Source organism: Scyliorhinus torazame, chromosome 1 (assembly GCF_047496885.1).
Source record: "Scyliorhinus torazame isolate Kashiwa2021f chromosome 1, sScyTor2.1, whole genome shotgun sequence".
NCBI lineage: Eukaryota > Metazoa > Chordata > Chondrichthyes > Carcharhiniformes > Scyliorhinidae > Scyliorhinus > Scyliorhinus torazame.
The window spans coordinates 269608734-269630840 of record NC_092707.1 but is presented as its reverse complement, the minus strand read 5'-3'; the positions used below and the strand labels follow the sequence as shown (position 1 = coordinate 269630840).

The 22107-nt window shown below is 42.9% G+C and overlaps 1 protein-coding gene across 1 annotated transcript; it reads right to left on the bottom strand.

Moving 5' to 3' along the window:
- Positions 1-276: 276 nt before the first annotated feature.
- On the bottom strand, positions 277-21578 carry chgb (chromogranin B). The gene is made up of 5 exons (XM_072505988.1): positions 21412-21578; positions 20658-20704; positions 20468-20558; positions 16969-18623; positions 277-708 (listed from the first exon to the last, which is right to left on the bottom strand). Exons 1-5 carry the CDS (start codon positions 21461-21463, stop codon positions 625-627), a joined length of 1929 nt encoding a protein of 642 aa, XP_072362089.1. The 5' UTR covers positions 21464-21578; the 3' UTR covers positions 277-624.
- Positions 21579-22107: the final 529 nt, after the last annotated feature.

Here is a 22107-nt window from a genome sequence, read left to right as displayed (position 1 = left end):
AATGTCTGTCCCAGTTTTTCAAGTGTATGTGTGCTGCATACCTATGTATTGGAATAATTTTGCCTTTGCTAAGAAATCAGCTCATGTTTGTAATGATATACATATTGCACAAATTGTAATTATTTACCAAAATCATATTACAGTATAACCCTACATTTCATGCAGGAATACAGCTCAGGCCTTGAGGGTTAAGTAATTATGTCCAACAGTATTTTGCTACTTTTGAGTATTATTGCCATTTTGCATTGTTAGTTAAAAGTAGATTGACACACATGATTGGTCTCAATACACCTGGATTTTTATTTTTAGCAAATCACAGGCTGAACTGCAGCACAATAATAATGTGAAAGGAGTATGTGGAGATGACAAGATCTGACATTTTCATGGATCTAATCCCAAACTTTAATTTTTCATGCTTTTAAATCTGCATCATGTTTAGCAATATAGAAGTACATAACAAACATCACCATTTGAAACACAGCACTCTTGAGATACTCTGCAAGCAGCATTTTCACAGCAATTTTTTAAAACTGTATTGTACAATGATATATATGTATCTTTCTATTTTTTTTTAAATAAGTTTGGTGTAGGGTGATGCAAACAGACTTTGCTGGCAGTATTGTACTAAACTCTCTGATTCCCATGTAGCTTCTCTGCCATTTTCTCCAATTCCAAGTCCATTGCTGCCAGATTCTCCAGTTCCTTCTCCTTTGGGATAATGGAAAACAAATCATTATTTGTCTTGCCGCTATTCAATTGTATGCTAACAAAGACTTGACCAAACGCAGTACAGCCAAAATGACATTCTGAAATGAAATGAAAATCGCTTATTGTCACAAGTAGGCTTCAATGAAGTTACTGTGAAAAGCCCCTAGTCACCACATTCTGGAGCCTGTTTGGGGAGGCTAGTACGGGAATTGAACCGTGCTGCTGGCCTGCTTTCAAAGCCAGCTCTTTAGCCCTGTGCTAAACCAGCCCTTTCTAATAATACAGAAAATGCTGGAAATACTCAGCAGGTCTGGCAGTATCTGCGGAGAGAGAGAAAAACGAGTTACCAGTTCCGATAAAAGATTCCAGACCTGGACTGGCAAGTTTGGCCAGGATATTTGGATGGTGGGGTTTCCCTTCCCGCCATCTGGAAGAGTCAGCGGGGAACACATCCCTGCTGAATCCATTTGACATGCAACCATTTCTTGCGATAAAGCATCAGTTGGCTGCAGGTAGGAGTTTTGGCCCTCTGATGGAAGTTGTGGCTTAGAGCTGCTGTCCCATCAGATTGGCTGCCAGATCTCCAATCCCTGTAGCAACAAGGAGTTACAAAGGACTGAAGAGGAAATGCATGAAGATGACAGTGCCTAAGTCCTGGGACTGGATGAAAAGGTAAACCTTTGGGGTCCCAGGATGAGGAGGGAAAGGAAAGTCCCTGGGGAAGTGCTAAGTGGGTGATTAGGGTGTTGAGGGCGTGGGGGGGGGTTAGACACCTGGAAAAAAAACACCAGTTGATGAGTGTAAAATTCAGGTCCTTATTTCTCCGAGGATATTGAAGGAAGTAAGGAAAATTGAGGCACTGGCCATAATCCTGTGTCATAACTCCAATAAGGGAGTTGGATAATTTGAGAGAAATTTTGCATGGCTACATGGAAGGAGCAGGAGAGTGGGATGAACTGAGTTGCAATTGCAGAGAACCTTCTCAGCTGACACAGGTTAGACACAGATTTTCCCAGAGAACGGGAGAATTGCAAATGTTACCATCTTGTTCAACAGAGAGTGCAAGGATAAACTCAATAACTATAGGCCAGTCAGTTTAATATCAGTGTGAGAAAAACTTTTAGAAATTATAATTTGGGACAAAATTAATTGCCATTTGAACAAATGTTAATTAATTGTGGAGAGCCAGCCCAGATTTGTTCGTGTTTTAACTAACTTGCTTTAGTTTTTTTGTTGCTGTAACAGAAAGGGTTGATGAGTTCAAGACCATCTGAAAGGCGTTTGATGAAGCATCTTAAATAGATTTGTCAACAAAGTTGGAGCTCATGGAATAAAAGGGACGGTCAAAACCTGAAAACAAAATTGGCTAAGTGACAGGATACAGATAGTGGTGATATATTGTTCAGACCAGATGGAATTATACAGTGGGGTTCTCTGGGGTCAGTGTTAGGACCACTGCTTTTCCTAACACATATTAATGACCTAGACATGGGTATAAAGCACACAATTTCAAACTTTGCAGATGATACAGAACATGGAAGTATTGTGAACTGTGAGAAGGACAGTGATAAACCTTAAGACGACATTGACAGGCTGGGGGAACAGGTGGACAGATTAAATTTATTGTTGTGAAGTGATTCATTTTGGTAGGATGAACTTCGAGAGAGACAATATAAAATAACGGATACAATTCTATAAGGGGTATTTGTGTAAAAATCGTGGAAGGTTGCAGGGAAGATTGTAAAAGCAGTTACTAAAACACAGGATCCTGGGTTTTATAAATAGAAGCACAGAGTACAAAAGCAAGGAAGTTATGATAAACCTGGTTAAAACACTAGTTTGCCGTCAACTGGAGTCTTGTGTCTCGTTTGGGACACCACACTTTAGGAAGGGTGTGAAGATGTTAGAGATGGTGCAGAAAAGATTCACAAGAATGGTTTCATGGATGAAGGATTTCAGTTACGTGGATAGGCTAGAGAAGCTGAGGCTTTCTGCTTTGAGAAGAGATTAGAGTATAAGTGAAATGGGGTCAGAATATTACGATGCCCCTTGTTCGATTTGATTAGTCAAAAAATAAAGTACATCTATCATTAAGTATTGTTAAAATGACAACTTCTTCTCATCCTTCAAAAAAACTGATGTTTATCAAGGTTAAGAGATAGGAAGGAGGCACATCCTTCATGCTTTAAGGAGCCTAGCAGTTACTAACTAATTTATACTCCGCGTGTATTCCCCAAATATATTCTTCAACTCTCGCCAACCAGGTAACCAAGAACTATAAATAATTATCTGAAAATAGGGCTTCATTCTCAAGCATATCCTTTGATGGGGATCTGAGATATACATGCCTTTTGCAGCCCTTTTTTCATTCTCAAAATTTGAGTGGTATGAGCATGGCTGGCATTTATTGGAGTCCCATAGTTGCCCTTCTTGAAATGCTACAGTCCAGGTGGGGTTTTTTGTAGTGACATTTTACAGCAAGGCTGTTTCAAAATGCAGGCAACAGTCAACCTCACTGATGTGGAGCTGGAGTCACAAGTAAGCTGGAATGGATAAGGATGGCAGGTTTCCCTCCAGTTAGGTTTTGAATGACAACCCAACCGTTTCCGGGTCACTTTTACAGATTGTAGCTTTTTATTTCCAGATTTTTAAAACTCTCATGCCAGGATTTAAACAAGTATGCTTATGGATTATTAGACTGGGAATCTGGAATACCAGCCCAGTAACATCACCATTAGACCTTACTGCAAAATAATTAGTTGATCATTTAAATAGAACTTTTAAGTACAATGTAACAATTGATCCTACTTAGATGGCAATGCTACATTCAATTCTGTGTTCCATAATAAAATCATAGAATGGCTACAACCTAGAAGGAGGCCATTTGGCCCATTGTGTCTGGTTCTCTGCAATTGCAACTCAGTTCATCCCACTCTCCTGCTCTTTCCATGTAGCCATGCAAAATTTCTCTCAGCAGATAATTATCCAACTCCCTTGTGAAAGCCATGGTTGGATCTGCCTGCACCACACTATTCCACATCCTAACCACTCACTGAATAAAGATTTTTCTCTACAGGTCGCCATTGGTTCTTTTGTCACTCTTTCATTGGCATCCTCTGAATCTCAACACTAAACTTCAAAAATAGTTAATGAAGCTAAACCTTTGTCCTTGTGCGATCGAGGTCGCCTCTATTTTACTTCAGCAAAGTAACTTCTAACTTCACCTCCTGCCCCATCCAATGCGTGTTGTCCTTTAGAAAATCCTTTTCATCATGTACAATCATTTTTGGGGACAGGAAGTGAAAGAAAGGATGAGATTTTATTCAATGAAAATGACTATCAGCATCATAATTCCCAGCTCTAGTATTTGTGTGGAGTGAGGTCTTGTGTGATGCTATTGGGTAGCATCCCTTGCACAGAGCCAGAAGCCCCGGGGTTCGAGCCACATCGTGAGACTTGATGGCCATAGCAGGTATGTTCATAACATGGCCAAACAGGTTGATTATCATCCTTCCAATGCCTATATGGCAGGTAAAAGCAGGAGAGTTTCCTAGTCAGTCATCTGCAGAAGGCAACGGCAAAACACTGCAGTATCTTGCCACGTGCAACCGTGGACCAACACAGAGGTCCATGGTTGCCAATACCATTTCAGGGTATAGTACCTGAAGAAAGAGACATAATATGCGTAAGCCAGTTAAGAGGCAAAAGTTCCTCCTATCCACTCCCTGCAATGTGCCTTTAGCTTCAGATGACACCAGTACGATGGTTCCATTTTTCGTACCAGCCCTCTGGGTTGAGGATAACAACCGTTTTATGTCATGAATTGTATGTAGTTTTGTGCTGGAGAACTCCGAGCAGAAGGAGCTCACTTGGGATTGTGTTTTACTCAGCTTCCTTCCAACCTGCAATGAAAGGACACCTTCAGCCACCAGCTGAAGCTACATTCACCCACTGGGCCCCCTGGATAAAATTCATGTTTTAAATCGCTGCACATCTCCCAGTTTCAGTGATTCTCTCTCTTTAGTACCTGTATCTTACTGAAAAAGTTACTGCAAATTGTATACACATCATATCCACAAGTTGCATTTCCTGCTGCTCACCAATGTTAAATGCTATGTCAATGTTTCTTATTTAATTTTGCTGTACCAAAATAAAGTTGCAGGTTTGGGCCATAAGGTGGAGGTGTGGAATGAGTTTCTGAAGTCTCCAAGCTCCATCACTATCTTGTGTACAACCAAACCCTGTAATCATTAACTGACTATGGGCACTGCATTTACTGGCATGATTTACATCTCAGGTGCAGTTTTAAGGACTTCATTGTCTATAGCCAGTAAGGAATGGAAAACAGCATTTAATCCAATTTCTAAAGGATATAATATCCAAAGCTTTGCATTAAGACAGAACAATTACCAATTAAACTTATATTCAATTCCTTGGATTTCAGCAACTGTTCCCTACAAATCTCAAAAGATAAATTTTATCTCTGTAAATTATAAAGTATAGTTAACACTATTTGAGCTTATATAAGCCAATCCTGATAAATTGATAACACATAGACCCGGCTGAAATATCACAGTCAATATTTTGTTATGTATTTTATCTGTCCAACCCACACCACCCTGCACACTCCCCATAATTTATTCTGTCTTTTAATTTTTGGGGGTTCTAGATTTGTTAGTAGCATTCACATTGGAAAATAATGATGAATTCTCAAATCATGTAACAATTGTCACAAATTGGAGTTTACTCTGAAAACAGTGGGTCGGTTAATTCAGTTGGCTGGATGGCTGGTTTGTGATACAGAGCGACGCCAACAGTGTGGGTTCAATTCCTGTATCGGCTAAGGTTATCCCCGCCTTCCTCCCCTTGCCTGAGGTGTGGTGACCCTTAGGTTAAATCATCACCAGTACACTCTCAAAGCGGGAGCACAGCCTATGGTCCTCGGGGACAAGGGCCACTTTCACTCTGAAAACTGCAGAGCCATTGAACACATTTTCAAAATTACAACCTCAGTTTCCCCAGTCATAATGAGCATGTCAGCCTTCTTCAGTGTTATGAAGGATGATTTCATTTCTTTAATACACTGGGAAGTCTCCCGTGGTGGTGAACATGATGAGTCAGAGGATTCTGTTTTATGACAATGTGGGTAATTTTGAATCTAAGGGCCAATTGCAAAGCCACTGATTTGCAGTGACTAAGTTAGTTTCTTTAGATGATATTCTGCAATTTGTGCCATTAGCTTGGGGATCAAATTCCTTGACCTTTCCCATTCTGTGGAAACTGTGGTATTTTGTTATGCTTTATGTTGCCCATTTGTCGTCCCATGGCATTCGATACATCGAGAGGGTTGATTTTCTTCCTCAGCCTCCACCAGTTGGGAGCAGGACAGGAACTTTCCCCCCTATCTCTGTAATCTCTTCCAGCCCTACGACCGTCGGGGATCTCCACACTTCTCCAAATCTGGCCTCTTGCGTGTCCCCTGCCCCCCCCCCCCCCCCCCCCCCCCCCCCCCCAATTTACATTGCTCCACCATGGGCAGCAAACCATTAGCTGTCTAGTTCTCAATCTGTGGAACGCACTCTCCAAATCCTGCCTCTCTCTCTCTCCTCTTAGAGACTCCATAATACTCTCTTTGTTCAGAACACTCCTGAAAAACACAATAGAAGGTGCTATATTTATGCAAGGTTTTGTAATTAAGATGGTGGCACTGGATTACTGTAATTTTGAAGAACTCATGAAAGAGCAGCCTCGGTGCCCACTGGAAATAGACAGGACCTGTTATTAGTTCCTGCAAATAGACATCCTCTAGAATCATAGAATCATAGACGTTTACAGCATGGAAACAGGCCCTTCGGCCCAACCAGTCCATGCCGCCCAGTTTTTACCATTAAGCTAGTCCCAGTTGCCCGCACTTGGCCCATAACCCTCTATACCCATCTTACCCATGTAACTATCTAAATGCTTTTTAAAAGACACAATTGTACCCGCCTCTACTACTACCTCTGGCAGCCCATTCCAGACACTCACTACCCTCTGAGTGAAGAAATTGCCCCTCTGGGCCCTTCTGAATCTCTCCGCTCTCACCTTAAACCTATGCCCTCTAGTTTTAGACTCCCCTACCTTTGGGAAAAGATGTTGACTATCTACCTTATCTATGCCCCTCATTATTTTATAGACCTCTATAAGATCACCCCTAAGCCTCCTACGCTCCAGGGAAAAAAGTCCCAGTCTATCCAGCCTCAAGTCCCGGCAACATCCTAGTAAATCTTTTCTGCACTCTTTCTGGTTTAATAATATCCTTTCTATAATAGGGTGACCAGAACTGCACACAGTATTCCAAGTGTGTCCGTACCAATGTCTTGTACAACTTCAACAAGACGTCCCAACTCCTGTATTCAATGTTCTGACCAATGAAACCAAGCATGCCGAATGCCTTCTTCACCACCCTGTCCACCTGCAACTCCACCTTCAAGGAGCTATGAACCTGTACTCCTAGAATCTTTGTTCTATAACTCTCCCCAACGCCATACCATTAACTGAGTAGGTCCTGGCCTGATTCGATCTGCCAAAATGCATCACCTCACATTTATCTAAATTAAACTCCATCTGCCATTCGTCGGCCCACTGGCCTAATTGATCAAGATCCCGTTGCAATCCTAGATAACCTTCTTCACTATCCACTGTGCCACCAATCTTGGTGTCATCTGCAAACTTACTAACCATGCCTCCTAAATTCTCATCCAAATCATTAATATAAATCACAAGTAACAGTGGACCCAGCACCGATCCCTGAGGCACACCACTGGTCACAGGCCTCCAGTTTGAAAAACAACCCTCTACAACCACCCTCTGCCTTCTGTCGTCCAGCCAATTTTGAATCCAATTGGCAACCTCACCCTGGATCCCGTGAGCTTTAATCTTCTGCAAAACCTACCATGCGGTACCTTGTCAAAGGCTTTGCTAAAGTCCATGTAGACAGCGTCTACTGCACTGCCCTCATCTACCTTCTTGGTCACCCCTCAAAAAACTCAATCAAGTTTGTGAGACATGATTTTCCACGCACAAAGCCATGCTGACTGCCCCGAATCAGTCCTTGCCTCTCTAAATGCTTGTAGATCCTGTCTCTCAGAATACCTTCTAGCAACTTACCTACTACAGACGTTAGGCTCACCGGTCTGTAGTTCCCAGGCTTTTCCCTGCTGCCCTTCTTAAACAAGGGCACAACATTCGCCACTCTCCAATCTTCAGGCACCTCACCTGTGGCTGCCGATGATTCAAATATCTCGGTTAGGGGACCCGCAATTTCCTCCCTAGCCTCCCACAACATCCTGGGATACATTTCATCAGGTCCCGGGGATTTATCTACCTTGATGCGCTTTAAGACTTCCAGCACCTCCTCCTCTGTAATATGCACACTTCTCAAGACATCACTATTTATTTCCCTTAGTTTCCTAACATCCATGCCTTTCTCCACCATGAATACCGATGAGAAATATTCATTCAGGATCTCACTCAACTCTTGTGGCTCTGCACATAGATGTCCTTGTTGATCCTTAAGAGGCCCTACTCTGTCCCTAGTTACTCTTTTCCCCTTTATGTATCTGTAGCATCTCTTTGGATTCTCCCTTGCATTATTTGCCAAAGCAATTTCATGTCCCCTTTTTGCCCTCCTGATTTCCCTCTTAACTCTATTTTGACAATCTCTATACTCTTCAAGGGATCCACTTGATCCCAGTTGCTTATGTACGTCATATGCCTCCTTCTTCTTTTTGACCAGAGTCTCAATATCTCGAGTTATCCAGGGTTCCCTACTTCTACCAGCCTTGCCCTTCACTCTAAAGGGAATGTGCTTACCCTGCACCCTGGTTAACACATTTTTAAAAGCCTCCCATTTACCAGACGTCCCTTTGCCTGCCAACAGTCTCCCCCAATCTACCTCTGCAAGTTCCTGTCTGATACAATCAAAATTGGCCTTGCCCCAATTAAAAATTTTAACTCTTGGGCCAGACCTATCATTCTCCATAGCTATCTTAAAACTAATGGAGTTATGGTCACTTGTCCCAAAGTGATCCCTCACTAGCACTTCTGTCACTTGCCCTTCCTTATTTCCCAAGACGAGGTCACGTTTTGCCCCCTCTCTAGTCGGTCCATCCACATACTGAATGAGAAATTCCTCCTGAATACACTCAACAAATTTCCCTCTATCCAAGCCCCTAATGCTATGGCTGTCCCAGTCAATGTTGGGAAAGTTAAAGTCCCCTACTACTACCACCCTATTATTCTTGCAGCTATCTGTAATCTCCTTACATATTTGCTCCTCAATTTCCCGCTGACTATTTGGGGGCCTGTAGTAGTCCTACCAAGATGATCTCTCCCTTCTTATTTTTCAGTTCCACCCATATAGACTCAGTGGGCGAACCCTCGGATATATCCCCTCTAAGTACTGCCGTGATGTTCTCCCTAATCAAAAACGCCACTCCCCCTCCTCTCGTACCTCCTGTTCTATCCTTTCTATAGCATCTGTACCCCGGAACATTGAGCTGCCAGTCCTGCCCCTCCCTTAGCCATGTTTCAGTCATAGCTATAATATCCCAGTCCCATGTGCCCGTCCATGCCCTGAGTTCATCCGCTTTGCCCGTCAGGCCCCTTGCATTGAAATAAATGCCGTTTAATGTAGATTTTCCTTGCTCTCTGCCCTGCTTTCTCTGGTCATGCTTTACACACTCTCCCTTCCTGCCTTTTGTTTCTGTCCCCACTGACTTCCTACATCGGTTCCCATCCCCCTGCCACATTAGTTTAAACCCTCCCCAACTGCACTAGCAAACACACCCCCGAGAACATTGGTTCCGGTCCCACCCAGATGCAGACCGTCCAATTTGTACAGGTCCCACCTCCCCCAGAACCGGTCCCAATGTCCCAGGAATTTGAAACCCTCCCTCTTGCACCATCTTTCAAGCCACGTATTCATCCTAGCTATCCTGTCATTCCTACTCTGACTATCACGTGGCACTGGTAGCAATCCTGAGATTACTACCTTTGAGGTCCTACTTTTTAGTTTAACTCCTAACTCCCTAAATTCAGCTTGTAGGACCTCATCCCGTTTTTTACCTATATCGTTGGTGCCTATATGCACCACGACAGCTGGTTGTTCACCCTCCCCCTCCAGAATGCCCTGCAGCCGCTCCGAGACATCCTTGACCCTTGCACCAGGGAGGCAACATACCAACCTGGATTCTCGTTTGCCTCCGCAGAAACGCCTGTCTATTCCCCTTACAATTGAATCCCCTATCACTATAGCTCTGCCACTCTTTTTCCCGCCCTTCTGTGCAGCAGAGCCAGCCACGGTGCCATGAACCTGGCTGCTGCCACCTTCCCCTGGTGAGCCATCTCCCCCAACAGTTTCCAAAACGGTAAATCTGTTTTGGAGGGAGACGACCGCAGGGGATCCCTGCACTGCCTTCCTACTCTTCTTCTGTCTGTTGGTCACCCATTCCCTATCTGCTTCAGTAATTTTAATCTGCGGTGTGACCAACTCACTGAATGTGCTATCCACAACTTCCTCAGCATCGCGGATGCTCCAAAGTGAGTCCATCCGCAGCTCCAGAGCCGTCAAGCGGTCTAACAGGAGCTGCAGTTGGACACACTTCTTGCAGATGAAGGAGTCAGGGACACCAGAAGGGTCCCAGACTTGCCACATCTCACAAGAGGAGCATGACACGGGTCTGAGCTCTCCTGCCATGACTTAAACCTGAAGTTAAATTTGAACTACACTACACAGCTAAGAGAAAGTCAAAGAGAGAGAAATCACTTACCTCTGATATCAATAAGATCCCAAAACAATTTTGAAACCCTAATGCGCCAAGCACACACTGCAGAAAGGGACCTAACCAGTGGTCCTGAAAGAGACCATTCCAAGCCACTCCAAAGGAGTTTAAGAAAAACCTCGTAAATGATTTTTGGGAAACATTTCTTGGCCCCAAAATTCAACCCCAAATGCCAAACCTTCCATGTCCCCTTCCTGGGATTAATTCCCCTCCCTTTTTAATTACCGGGGACTTGCTGCATTCCACATGGTAAGCCCCAGATTTCCTGCACCGACACAGATCAATGAGTTGCTCTAAAAGTCACCAAAGCTTGGGGCGGCACGGTGGCGCAGTGGTTAGCACAGCTGTCTCACAGCCCGAGGTCCCAGGTTTGATCCCGGCTCTGGTTCGCTGTCCGTGTGGAGTTTGCACATTCACCCCATGTCTGCATGGGTCTCACCCCTACAACCCAAAGATGTGTAGACTAGGTGGATTGGCCACGCTAAATTGCCCATAATGGGGGAAAAAAAGAATTGCATACCATAAATTTATTTTTAAGAAGTTAACAAAGCTCAATAATAAAATTCAAGTGAAACCTAATGGTGAAAATGCTTCATTTATCTGACCACCTCCATTGAACTAGTGGTGACTTCAAGGAAGATATTCACATGGTAAAACTAAACAGAGATAAGGATTTGGAGGTTATGTCCAAGGTTTATGATTGGTTCCATGCAGGCTGATGTTTCAGCTTTCTGTTTGTGTTTCGAGTTTTATTAATTGTTCTCAGTCTCAAGTATTTCCAATTGGTTATGTTTCCACGAGGCTGCTGCTATCATCCCCACTTTACCTGCCACAACCGGCCCCAAAAACTCTCTAATCATGGCCCAAAAATTGCTGTCAATATAATGATGAGGCACATAGCATTCATCATTATTCATGCATAAGTAAATGGCACAGCAACTTCAAGCGAGGGCAGATGTATGATTGAACATGGAAATTAAGAGGTTGCTGCCCTAGATGCACCAGTCTACCATTAACTTTGCAATAACACATCCGCCCTTCTGACTTTTCCTTCAAATGCATTGTTCCTTCACCTGCACAGTAGATACAGACTAAATTCATCACTAAAAGTAAAGGTAAGTCAGTTCACATCTACGTACACTTTTAACCGCATAATAGGTCTTAATTACTACAAGTCAACTTCTCTAGAACTGCTAATTAATTAATGCAACTGCATAGTCTCATTCATGTTCAACTTACTGTTGAGGTTCTAAATTAATATTTTATTATTTTCACTTTCTTTCTGTCTCTTTATCTCTCTCTCCATCTAATCCTTCTTTCCGTCTCTTTATTTCTCTTTCTCTACTAGATTTGACATTGAATTTATCCATTCTGGCAACACCTTATTGTCCATTTCATAAGTGTTTGATCTGATTGGTTAAGGAGGTGCAGTTCCTTGGCTTGTTCACTGAGGCTCAAACTTCCAGCAATTTGCAGCGCAAAATATCCCAGAGGTTAAATGGGCAAGGATGAGTCTCACTGAAGGTGGGAGCCATTCTACAACTATATGTGACCCCTTTTGCTATTTTCATAGCAGCTGGTTGTCAAACTGCTCATTCTGCAGACTTCTCACCCCCTGCCAAGCCTTGACTCCTGTCTGCCACATAGCCCACATTTTCTCACCAAAATCTGCCCAGTCTCAGTCTCATAATTCAATGCTGCTGTCGATGTTATTAGCATTCTACGATATAAATAGGTCAGCGCAGATGAAACAATTTTAAATCTAATTAGGAATGATCGCTGTATATTTAGTCACTTGCATTTCACTCCTGAGGCGCTCAGTCTTTCACTTGACGAAAAATTTATATATACAACTATTCTCTCTTTACATTCCAGATCTTTCCACTAACATACAATTCATGCTTTTACCTCAAAGCATGAGTAAACTACTGATTGCTAGATTCAGAGGATGATTGCTATATCTAGCAATTGTGTTTTTTTTTCAAATTCATTCGTAGGTGAGGGATGCTTAGTGCCTATCCCTGGTTCTCCTTGAGAAGTTCACAATGGGCTCCCTTCTTTTTCAACTGCTGCAGATGTCTCAGCTGTTAGTCAGGCAGTTCCCAACTTTCGACCCAGTGGCAATGTCAGAGTGATAACGTATGCCCTAGTCAGCAGGTTGTGTGAATTTGCAGGTGGAGGTGCTCCACAGCTCCTGCTGCTCTAGTCCTTGATGGTTTCGGTCACAGGTTTGGGAGGTGCCGTCAATGAAGTCTTGGTGAGTTACTGCATCATATCCTCCAGTGAATAGTGCAGAGGTTGGTGTATAGGTCAGTAGATGAGTCACTGATCAAGCAGATTTCTTTCTCCTGGAAAGTGTCTGAGTATATAAGAATGAATTATCCCCAGCTATAATTTCCACTAAAGGAATAATGGTACAAGCTGAGCTCTGTAAGATGTGAAAAAGGTGGCACAGGATAGCACTGCCGCCTCACAGCACCAATTCTGGCCTTGGGTGAAATTAAATGAAATTAAATGAAAATCACTTATTGTCACAAGTAGGCTTCAAATGAAGTTACTGTGAAAAGCCCCTAGTCACCACATTCCGGTGCCTGTTCGGGGAGGCTGGTACGGGAATCGAACCTTGCTGCTGGCCTGCCTTGGTCTGCTTTAAAACCGAGCTATATAGCACTGTGCTAAACCAACGCCTAGTTACTATGGAAAGCCCCTAGTCGCCATATTCCGGCGCCTGTTCGGGGAGTCCGATATGCGAATTGAACTCGCGCTGCTGGTCTTGTTCTGCATTACAAACCAGCTGTCTAGCCCCCTGAGCTAAACCAGTTCTATCACCAGGTGATTGCCTGTGTGGAGTTTCACATTCTCCCCATGTCTGCGTGGGTTTCCTCCGGGTGCACCGGTTCCCTCCCATAGTCCAAAGATGTGCAGGTTAAGTGGATTGGCCATGCTAAATTGCCTCTTACTGTCTAAAGATGTGTAGGTTAGGTTCAAGAGTTATTGGGAAAGAGTGGGGGGATGGGCTTGAGTGGGGTGCTCTTTCAGAGACTCAATGGGCCAAATGGCCTCCTTCTGCACTATAGGGATCCTATGAAGTTTTAAGTGCAAATTGACCATTCTCCATCAGTGCATCAATGGGATCATACCACCACTACTTAAAGCCCGCCTTCTCAACCTTGCCCCTCGCTTGAAGTGTGGTGACCCTCAGGTTAAAGCCACCACCAGTCAGCTCTCCTCCTCAAAGGGGAAAGCAACCTATGATTGTCTGGGACTATGCCGACTTTACCTTTACCTGTAAACCATGCTTCTAGAGGCATTGGCCTGTTGGTTACCTATATTTTAGTATCTTGCAATCAAGCAGGTTAAAACTTTGACTTAACTAATTAGTGATATAGTTTGATCATTAAATCTTGCTTGTATAATATTCCTCAAATAACCCATGGGTATGAGCAAGGAAAGTACCGGAAATCAGCCCCACCCTGCAGGCTTTGCTATCCTGATTTAACCCGTTACTAAAACATGCAGTTTAAACAGTATTCACCTTGTTTTTTGTCCCTAAGCAGAAAGATCCTCACTCTGCACAGTTACTTTTAAAATATTATTCATGATTTAAAAGCAGCATAAAGGAAGAAGAAAAACTCGCCCTCATTTTTTTGAATAAAGGTTCTCTTCAAGTTATTATGTTTCCTCACCAGTCAACCTTTATGTTCTGCTTTGTGAACTGTTGTGCATTTGCAGGTTCTCCACACACGATAATGGCCTAGACATGTGAGGGGAGGCCATGGCGTAGTGGTATTGTCACTGGACTAATAGTCCAGACTCAGGCACCAGAGTAGATGGTGAAATTTGAATTCAATAAAAATCTGGAATAAAAAGTCTAATGATAACCTCGAAACAATTGTCGTAAAAATCCATCTGGTTCACTACTGCTCCTTAAGGGAAGGAAATCTGCATCTTCACCTGGCCTGGCCTACATGTGACTCCAAATCCGCAGCAATGTGATTTACTTTGAAATGGCATATCAAGCCACTCAGTTCAAGGACAATAAATGCAGGCCCAGTCAGCACTGTCCACATTCCATGAATCAAAATAAAAGGTGGTGCCCATTTTACAGCCATAAAATGGAGTCCTAAGCCTTTAATATGGCAGGTGATGTGAGTGTGCACATTCCGCACTGGACCTGCACTCGCACCAATATTCTGTTTTTATTTCAGAATTTCAGCAACCACAGTATTTTGCTTTTGTATTCACCATAAGTTAAATCCACTTTTTTTGGAGAGCTGCCGTGGAACATATTGCCTGAGGTCAAATATTGAGTGTGCCTCACGCCTACCTGTTCTGTGATGGATATATTCCTGCAGTCTGTTTCATTGCCGACTGATGCTATCCAAATTTACCACCCATATTCTTCATCTATTTTAAGTGGGTTTTTTATCCAAGAATACTGCGCAGTGCTTCACAGACCATGGACTCAGGTTCAATTCCGGCCTCCGGTGACTGTCTGTGCGGAGTATGCACTTTCTCCCCGTGTCTGCGTGGGTTTCCTCCGGGTGCTCTGGTTTACACCCACAGTCCAAAGATGTGCAGGTTAGGTGGATTGTCCTGGCTAAATTGCCCCTTAGTGTCCAAAAAAGGATAGGTGGGGTTACTGAGTTACGAGGATAGGGTGGAGGCGTGGGCTTTAGCTTAATTAGGGTGCTCTTTCAAAGGACCCGTGCAGACTCGATGGGCCGAATGGCCATCTTCTGCACTTTAGGGATTCTATGATTCTATTGTATTATCATGTAATTCACATCTTTCAAACTTTTACACCCACTGTTTATATATTTTTTTATTACTTCATGGGATATGGGCTTCGCTGGCAAGGCCAGCATATGTAGTCCATCCTTAAATGTCCTTGGGAAGATGGTAGTGAGCTGCCTTCTTGAACCACAGCAGCAGCCCATGTAGCGTAGGTACACCCAGAGTGCTGTTAGGGAGGGAGTTCCAGGATTTTCACCCAGCGATAGTGAAGGAAAGGCGATATATTTCCAAGTCAGGAAATATGATAGTATTATATATCTATATTATTTTCCATGAGCATAATAATGTTGGTCATCTGAATTATTTAATTTGTTTAATTCAAATAACAGTTAAGAATGTTGTCAGCATACTGATTAAAATTAATTCTAACTAAGGTGGCAGTTAATTCCAAGGGCATTTTCCCACACACTTCCAGAGTATTCTTATTCTTTTTGTTTATAAATTTAGAGTATCCAATTATGTTTTTCCAATTAAGGGGTAATTTAGCATGGCCAATCCACCTAACATGTACATCTTTGGGTTGTGGGGATGAGACCCATGCAGACATGGAGAGAACATGCAAACTCCACACGGGCAGTAACGAGGGCCAGGATCAAACCTGGGTCCTCAGCGGCATAGGATATAGGGTTGCCTAAGTTTTTACAGGATATAATGTTAAGATACCTCCTCAGTCAAAACACCTAATGATGATTCAAGAAGTGGAAATTAATTCAAAATTTCAATCTTTAACATTATTAATAACTCAATATGATCTTCCTAATAGTGATTAAAATAATGTTTTGAGGAATATTCACAAAGTAACATGCAAACAATAACTCCTTAAAAGAGAAATAAACAAATATTCAATTAAAATAATCAGAAATTGCACTTAGCTTGACAACATCAGAATTGTAAACAGACATTATTTGAAGCAAATGTCTTGAAATCATTTTCAACTTTTTCCATATCTTGAGCTTTCAAAATATCTGTTTATAGAAAACTACTGACACAAACATTTTGCTTTGAACGTTATATATTATATCAAATATATTGTACCACAGAAAATGTTCAAGTCAGTACATACATAACGTTAATATTAATTCCCAAACGTAATTCCCAAACGTTACTGAAGTTCTAAGAGCTATAATATCGGTGCTTATGAAACAGTTGTCAGGAGTGCATCACATTAAGTAGTTACGAATCTTGATAACAAAATATAGCTGAAGATAGTTGTTGGATGCTACTTTTTAAGAATAGTCATGGTTATTTTTTGTGACGACAATCATTTTAGCGTCCATCAGATTACTTTAGATCAAATGACCATATTGTAAAGTGAAAACGAATACTTAGGGTGGCAGGGTGGTGTAGTGGTTAGCACTGCTGCCTCACGGCACCAAGGACCTAGGTTGGATACCAGCTCCAGGTCGTTGTCCGTGTGGAGTTAGCATATTCTCCCCATGCCCTGGTCTTGCCCCCGCAACCTAAAGATGTGCAGGGTAGGTGGATTGGACATGCTAAAATTACCCCTTAATTGGATTTTTTAAAAAAGAAAATGAATACTTTTCCCCTCTAACCTTACTCACTAATTCATCCAAAGTAAGAAATGTAAATCAGTAAAGTGTTTTCCCCCTATCAACAAACAGAAAATCAATTGGCTTACCTCTTCTTCAGTCAATGTTGTATGGCTCATGTTCCTTTTTTCATCTTCATGATGTGGCTTTTCATCTTCTTCTTCAAAATCATAAAGTTCTGGAATTTCCAATGATTTTTTCTTGGACTTCAGGTAGTGTGCCAGCTTCTCCATTCTATCATACATCCTTTTCTCTGGGAAATCATCCGCAAAGCTTTGTCTTAAAGCATGTCCTTCATTAACCTCCTCTTCCTGCCCCCCATCTTCTTCCTCACGTTGTTTCTCATAATGTCTCTTTTCCCAAATGTCATTGTTTTCTTCATATTCTGGGTAGATATGGCTTTCCTTACTATACCTTGTTTCCTCTTCACTGCCTGGGCTTCTGTCCTCCATTCTGTGCCACCAAACCCGCTGCATTTTTGGAAAGTGCTTTGTATTTCTCTCTTCTTCATCACCTTCTTCATTATTGATGTTCTTGTCTTCTGCATCTTCCTCGGTTTGGTGCCACATTTCATTGTGATTATGCCTCTTATCTTCTTCATTTAAATGTCTCTTTTCCTCGCTGTGATATTTATTTTCCTCCTCCACTTCTTCCTCTTCACTGTGATGTCTTGTGTTCCTGTTATGATGTCTCTTCTCCTCTTCTATATTGTGCCATTTCTTTTCTTCACCATAGTATGACTTTTCTTCACTAAGGGTCCTTTTGTCATGGTGTTGTTTATCTTCCTCTGATTCTTCTGAGTCACTCCCCAGGTATCCATTTACTTCATCCTTATAATAATGTTTACCTTTTTCATATGCTTCCTGGATGTTATTTCTCTTATGGTAGCTACGAATGCTATTTATGTGCTCCAATCCTTCGCTAGATTCATCAGACTTGCCAGTGTTCTTCTTATATTGTTGGGGGTTCCTCCTATCCTCCTCAGAATGACTGTGGCTGTTTCTTTTGTAGTAATGTATGCGACCATTAAGATGTTTCTCCCTTTCTTCACTACCTTCCTCTTCTGACTCTTCAGAGTTAGATTTCTTATGCTCATAAATACCATTTACTTTGGCTTGATTATTGAGAGCGCCATCAGACCCATCCATCCCTCGGTCACTGTACATTTCTTCAGAATGTGTTCTTTCTCTTGAGTGTCCATGTAACCCAATGGCTTTATCTTCCTCCGAAGACTCTTCATTTGTTTTGTCATATCTATGAGGCCATTTCAGATGCAATCCATTGCTTGTATTTTCAGAATTGTCCGACTTTTGTGAGCTGTTATCCGCTAGCCCACTATCTTCCTCACTGTGTCTCCATTTCCTAGGTTGTTCTTCTTCATCTCCCTCTCTTCTCTCAGCTGCATATCTTCTTTCTTCATAGTTGAGATATTCCTTGTTGGAATTGTGGTCTCTGTGCCCTCTGACATGGTGATTGCTTTTTACTTCTTTACTCCTGTTGTCCTCTTCACTGTTATTCTCATTGCTTCGTTCTTCATCATGGGTCTGTTTGTAATGCTGCTCTTCCTCATTTTCATCTTTATTTTGCTCGTCTCCCTCATAATACTTTCCCTCATGCCTCTCCAATGCTTCTTGGCTTCCCTTCTCTCCAAAATGATGCTTTTCAGATTCTTCAAGATGTCTGTCCTCTACATAATGTTGGTTTTCTCCCTCATTTTTCTTTCCTGCTACTTCATGTTTCCCGCCTGAAATAAGATGGAATAAACATTTAAGGATTCTATATCAGGAATTAGGGCCCCTCAGTAACTATGGGTGTGAGTTCTCAATTATGCTCTTCACAGTCTGAAAGTCAAGCCCATTTTTGACACTTCTTATTAGATTAGCTTAGGAGGCCCAACATATTATCCTGATTAATATTTGTACCTCAGTCACCATCAGTAAAACAGATCAACTCATCATTATATCGGTGCTGTTTGTGGGAGCTTGCTGTGCTCAAATTAACTGTTGTGTTTCCTACATTGCAACAGTGAATACATCTCAATTCATAGAATTCCTTCAGTGCAGAAGGAGGCCATTCAGCTCATCGAGTCTGCACCAACCCTCTGAAAGAACACCCGACCTAGGCCCACTCCCCACCCTGTCCCCGTAACCCCACCTAACCTTTAGACACGAGGGGGCAATTTAGCATGGCCAATCCACCTACCTGTACATCTTTGGACTGTGGAAGGCACACGGAGGAAACCCACGCGGACATGGTGGGAACGAGCAAACTCCACACAGTCACACAAGGCCGGAATTGAACCAGGGTCCCTGGCACTGTGAGACAGCAGCGCTAACCACTGTGCCACATGCATTGTTTTGGAACATCCTCAGGTGTGACAGTCGCTATCGAAATGCAGATATTTACATAGCTAGAGTACCAGCAATATATAAGGTCCTTCACATTCACTGTTAATCTTAAAAACATCCTTATTAAATGCTGCATTTCATTCAAAAGCAATATTGAAGAGCCAATGAGGAGGATTTCAGGGGCCTCCAATTCTCCCATTTCCCATACCAGCATTTAATTGACCAGAAACTACCAGCAACCTATGGAAGATGCCAGTTCTTCCTTAGAGAGAAATTTGGAAATTTTGAAAGTTTGCTGGGGGGGGGGGGGGGGGGGGGGTGAGAGCAAATTTTCACTCATCGCACCCTCAACTCATGTCCCACTTGCATACAGACCTGAAATTGGAATGGTCATAGAAATCTGGAGGTAGAAATCCTGAGTGAAGACTGGCTCCATTCGCTGCTTCAAAGGAAACAGTGACCCTGGCAGAAATGTGGACCCAACAGCAAATGTGAATGTTGCTGCTGTTCATTGAAACTAGTCTTAACGCAAACAGGCGGATATCCTCAGAGCAGGCACTGGGAAGATGCTGGGACTTGGAATCAACTCCAAATAAATAAATAAATAGGTTTAGCTAAAGATCCCTTGCACGTGGGCGACATTTGCCACTTATTGAGAGAGGGGAGACTTAGAAACAGATCGCTACTGTAAATTAATAAACAAAAAGAAAAGCACAATTAGAATGTCGGAGGAAGGGCAGCACGATGGTGCAGTGGTTAGCACTGCTGTCTCACGGCACTAAAGTTCTAGGTTCGATCCCAGCCCCGGGTCACTGTGTGGAGTTTGCACATTCTCCCCGTGTCTGCGTGGGTTTCACCCCCACAACCAAAAGGTGTAGGTGGATTGGTCACACTAAATTGCCCCTTAATTGGAAAAAATGAATTGGGTACTCTAAATTTATTTTAAAAAAGAATGTCGGAGGAATATATCACGGTGGCATTCTCTATTGTTTAAAATAGCACCGACCGGATTGTTCACTGACAGCTCTCTGCTCAGACCTCAGTGGGTAACAATAACATCCCACACAAACAGCCTTATTGATCAACATTTCAGTGTGGAACGCAGTTAATAGCGAACCTGCCCAGCATGCGAGCATTTGTATAGCACCTTTTCGGGGTTTCCTGAAAGGATTTTGCTTGGGTACTTAAAAACCCAGAAGGGGCGACTGATGCGACTGACCATGCAAAGGTATCCACCTACCCTTCAAGATTTCTCTGCACTCCGAGGTCACAGGTGGAACGTTCTCTTTAGCAAGGGCATTGGAAAGTGCTTCGATAATGCATCTGGTCACCTGGACAGGCAAACAACATGATCAATATCCACTTTGTTCTGAGTCAGGAAAGAGAGAATTGGGGGAAAGGGGAATAAAACAAGAATGACTGAAACCTACCCGTTCATCCTTCTGTGCCTCTCTCTCCACCGGCAGTGCTCTGACTACTGCCAAGAAATAACAGAAAGAAAATAAGATATAAGATATTACCGACCTGTTTCAACTCAAAAAATTGATGCACAAGGTGTAGCCCGGCCGAATTGTGCAGTTAGACTAGAAAGCGGGAGGCAGCGGGTCTTAGTAGAATGTTCAGTTTTGTTGACCTGCTCACTTGCTCTCTTTCAACTCGGGATAACATTTTGCTCTGAGATGCTTCTGAGCTGACGCGATTTCTGGGAAAGTTTTAACTCAAACAGCCGCCCCTTCGTTGCAATTTCACACAACGGTTCCCCTCCCACACTTAACAGTAAATTGCAGCAGTATTCTAGTAAGTCCGCGCCAATCTGACCACACCAAACCCAGAGTGCCTCCCCTCCTCACCAAAGAGCCCAGATAATCGAAGCAGTGTGACTGGGTTTCAGGCAGCGTTGCAATAAAACAACAATCATTCTGAAATGTAACTACTAACGAAACTTCTTCTCTCTTAAATGTTACATCGTTTGAATCATATTGGACTCAAACTGTTAACTCTGCCTCTCTGCCCACAGTTGCTGGAGCATTTCCAGCACGTTCTGGTTTCAATTGGAGGCAGTCCTGGCTGGGAGCAGTCAGCCGGACCCCCGTGCGCTGTCCGCGGTGCTGAAAATGCTCCCTCGTTGGAAAAAGGGTTAAGAACTCTAGGAAAGCGCACATTTTCTCTCTCTTTCGTTTTTACCTGTCAGGGCAGACAGAAGGGACAAGGCGAGGAGAGGCAAGGACAGCTGCATGCTCTTGTGCGAGAGAGGCACACACACACTGTGGGGCTGGGAGCTCTCTCCTGGCTGCCTCGTACTCTCTGCGCGGAGCCCAGCCTCACCAATCCCAATTTAAAGCAAAGGGAGGCTCCACTCGTCAGAGAGGCGGAGGCAAAACCTCTACTGCCGAGCACCGCCGTCATCGAGAGACAGGCGAAAGTGATGTGCTGCAACCTTTCATCTCCATCCATTATTAAATCCAGGATTTTCTTTTTCTCTCTTTTTTAAAATACCTTCACCAAACATGCCAATCTAAAATCCCTTTATTCGTCTTCACCTAAACGCACCTTTGTGTTATCACATCATTGACTCTGATTATTAGTCCGTATCTTGGAGAGGGGCGGCTCGACACCAAAGAAAATAGAGTCACAGTTTTTGATGTTAACGCGCATTTTTGCTCCCGATTTTCGCCGAATCTCTTCTTTCTTTGCTCCAATAGCGTACGGTCTATAGGCAATCATATCCCGCCAGCTAGTGTTCATTCCTTATATTCAAAACTCAGCAACCCCTCTAACAGAGTTTTACACATAATATAAAGAAGGGTCGACCGATTGAAGCTTAATAGATGCTGTGGAAATATTAAGGCATTTGATTTTACATAAAGCAAAATGCATTTC

What these genes read in the sequence shown, in the direction of transcription:
- chgb (XM_072505988.1), bottom strand. Translation starts at nt 21,463, where the DNA reads ATGCAGCTGTCCTTGCCTCTCCTCGCCTTGTCCCTTCTGTCTGCCCTG. An exon ending in CCTTCTGTCTGCCCTGACAG is followed by an intron (nt 20,705 to 21,411) that starts GTAAAAACGAAA and finishes ATTTCTTGGCAG; the next exon opens with TAGTCAGAGCACTGCCGGTG. An exon ending in GTGCAGAGAAATCTTGAAGG is followed by an intron (nt 18,624 to 20,467) that starts GTAGGTGGATAC and finishes ATCTTATTTCAG; the next exon opens with GCGGGAAACATGAAGTAGCA.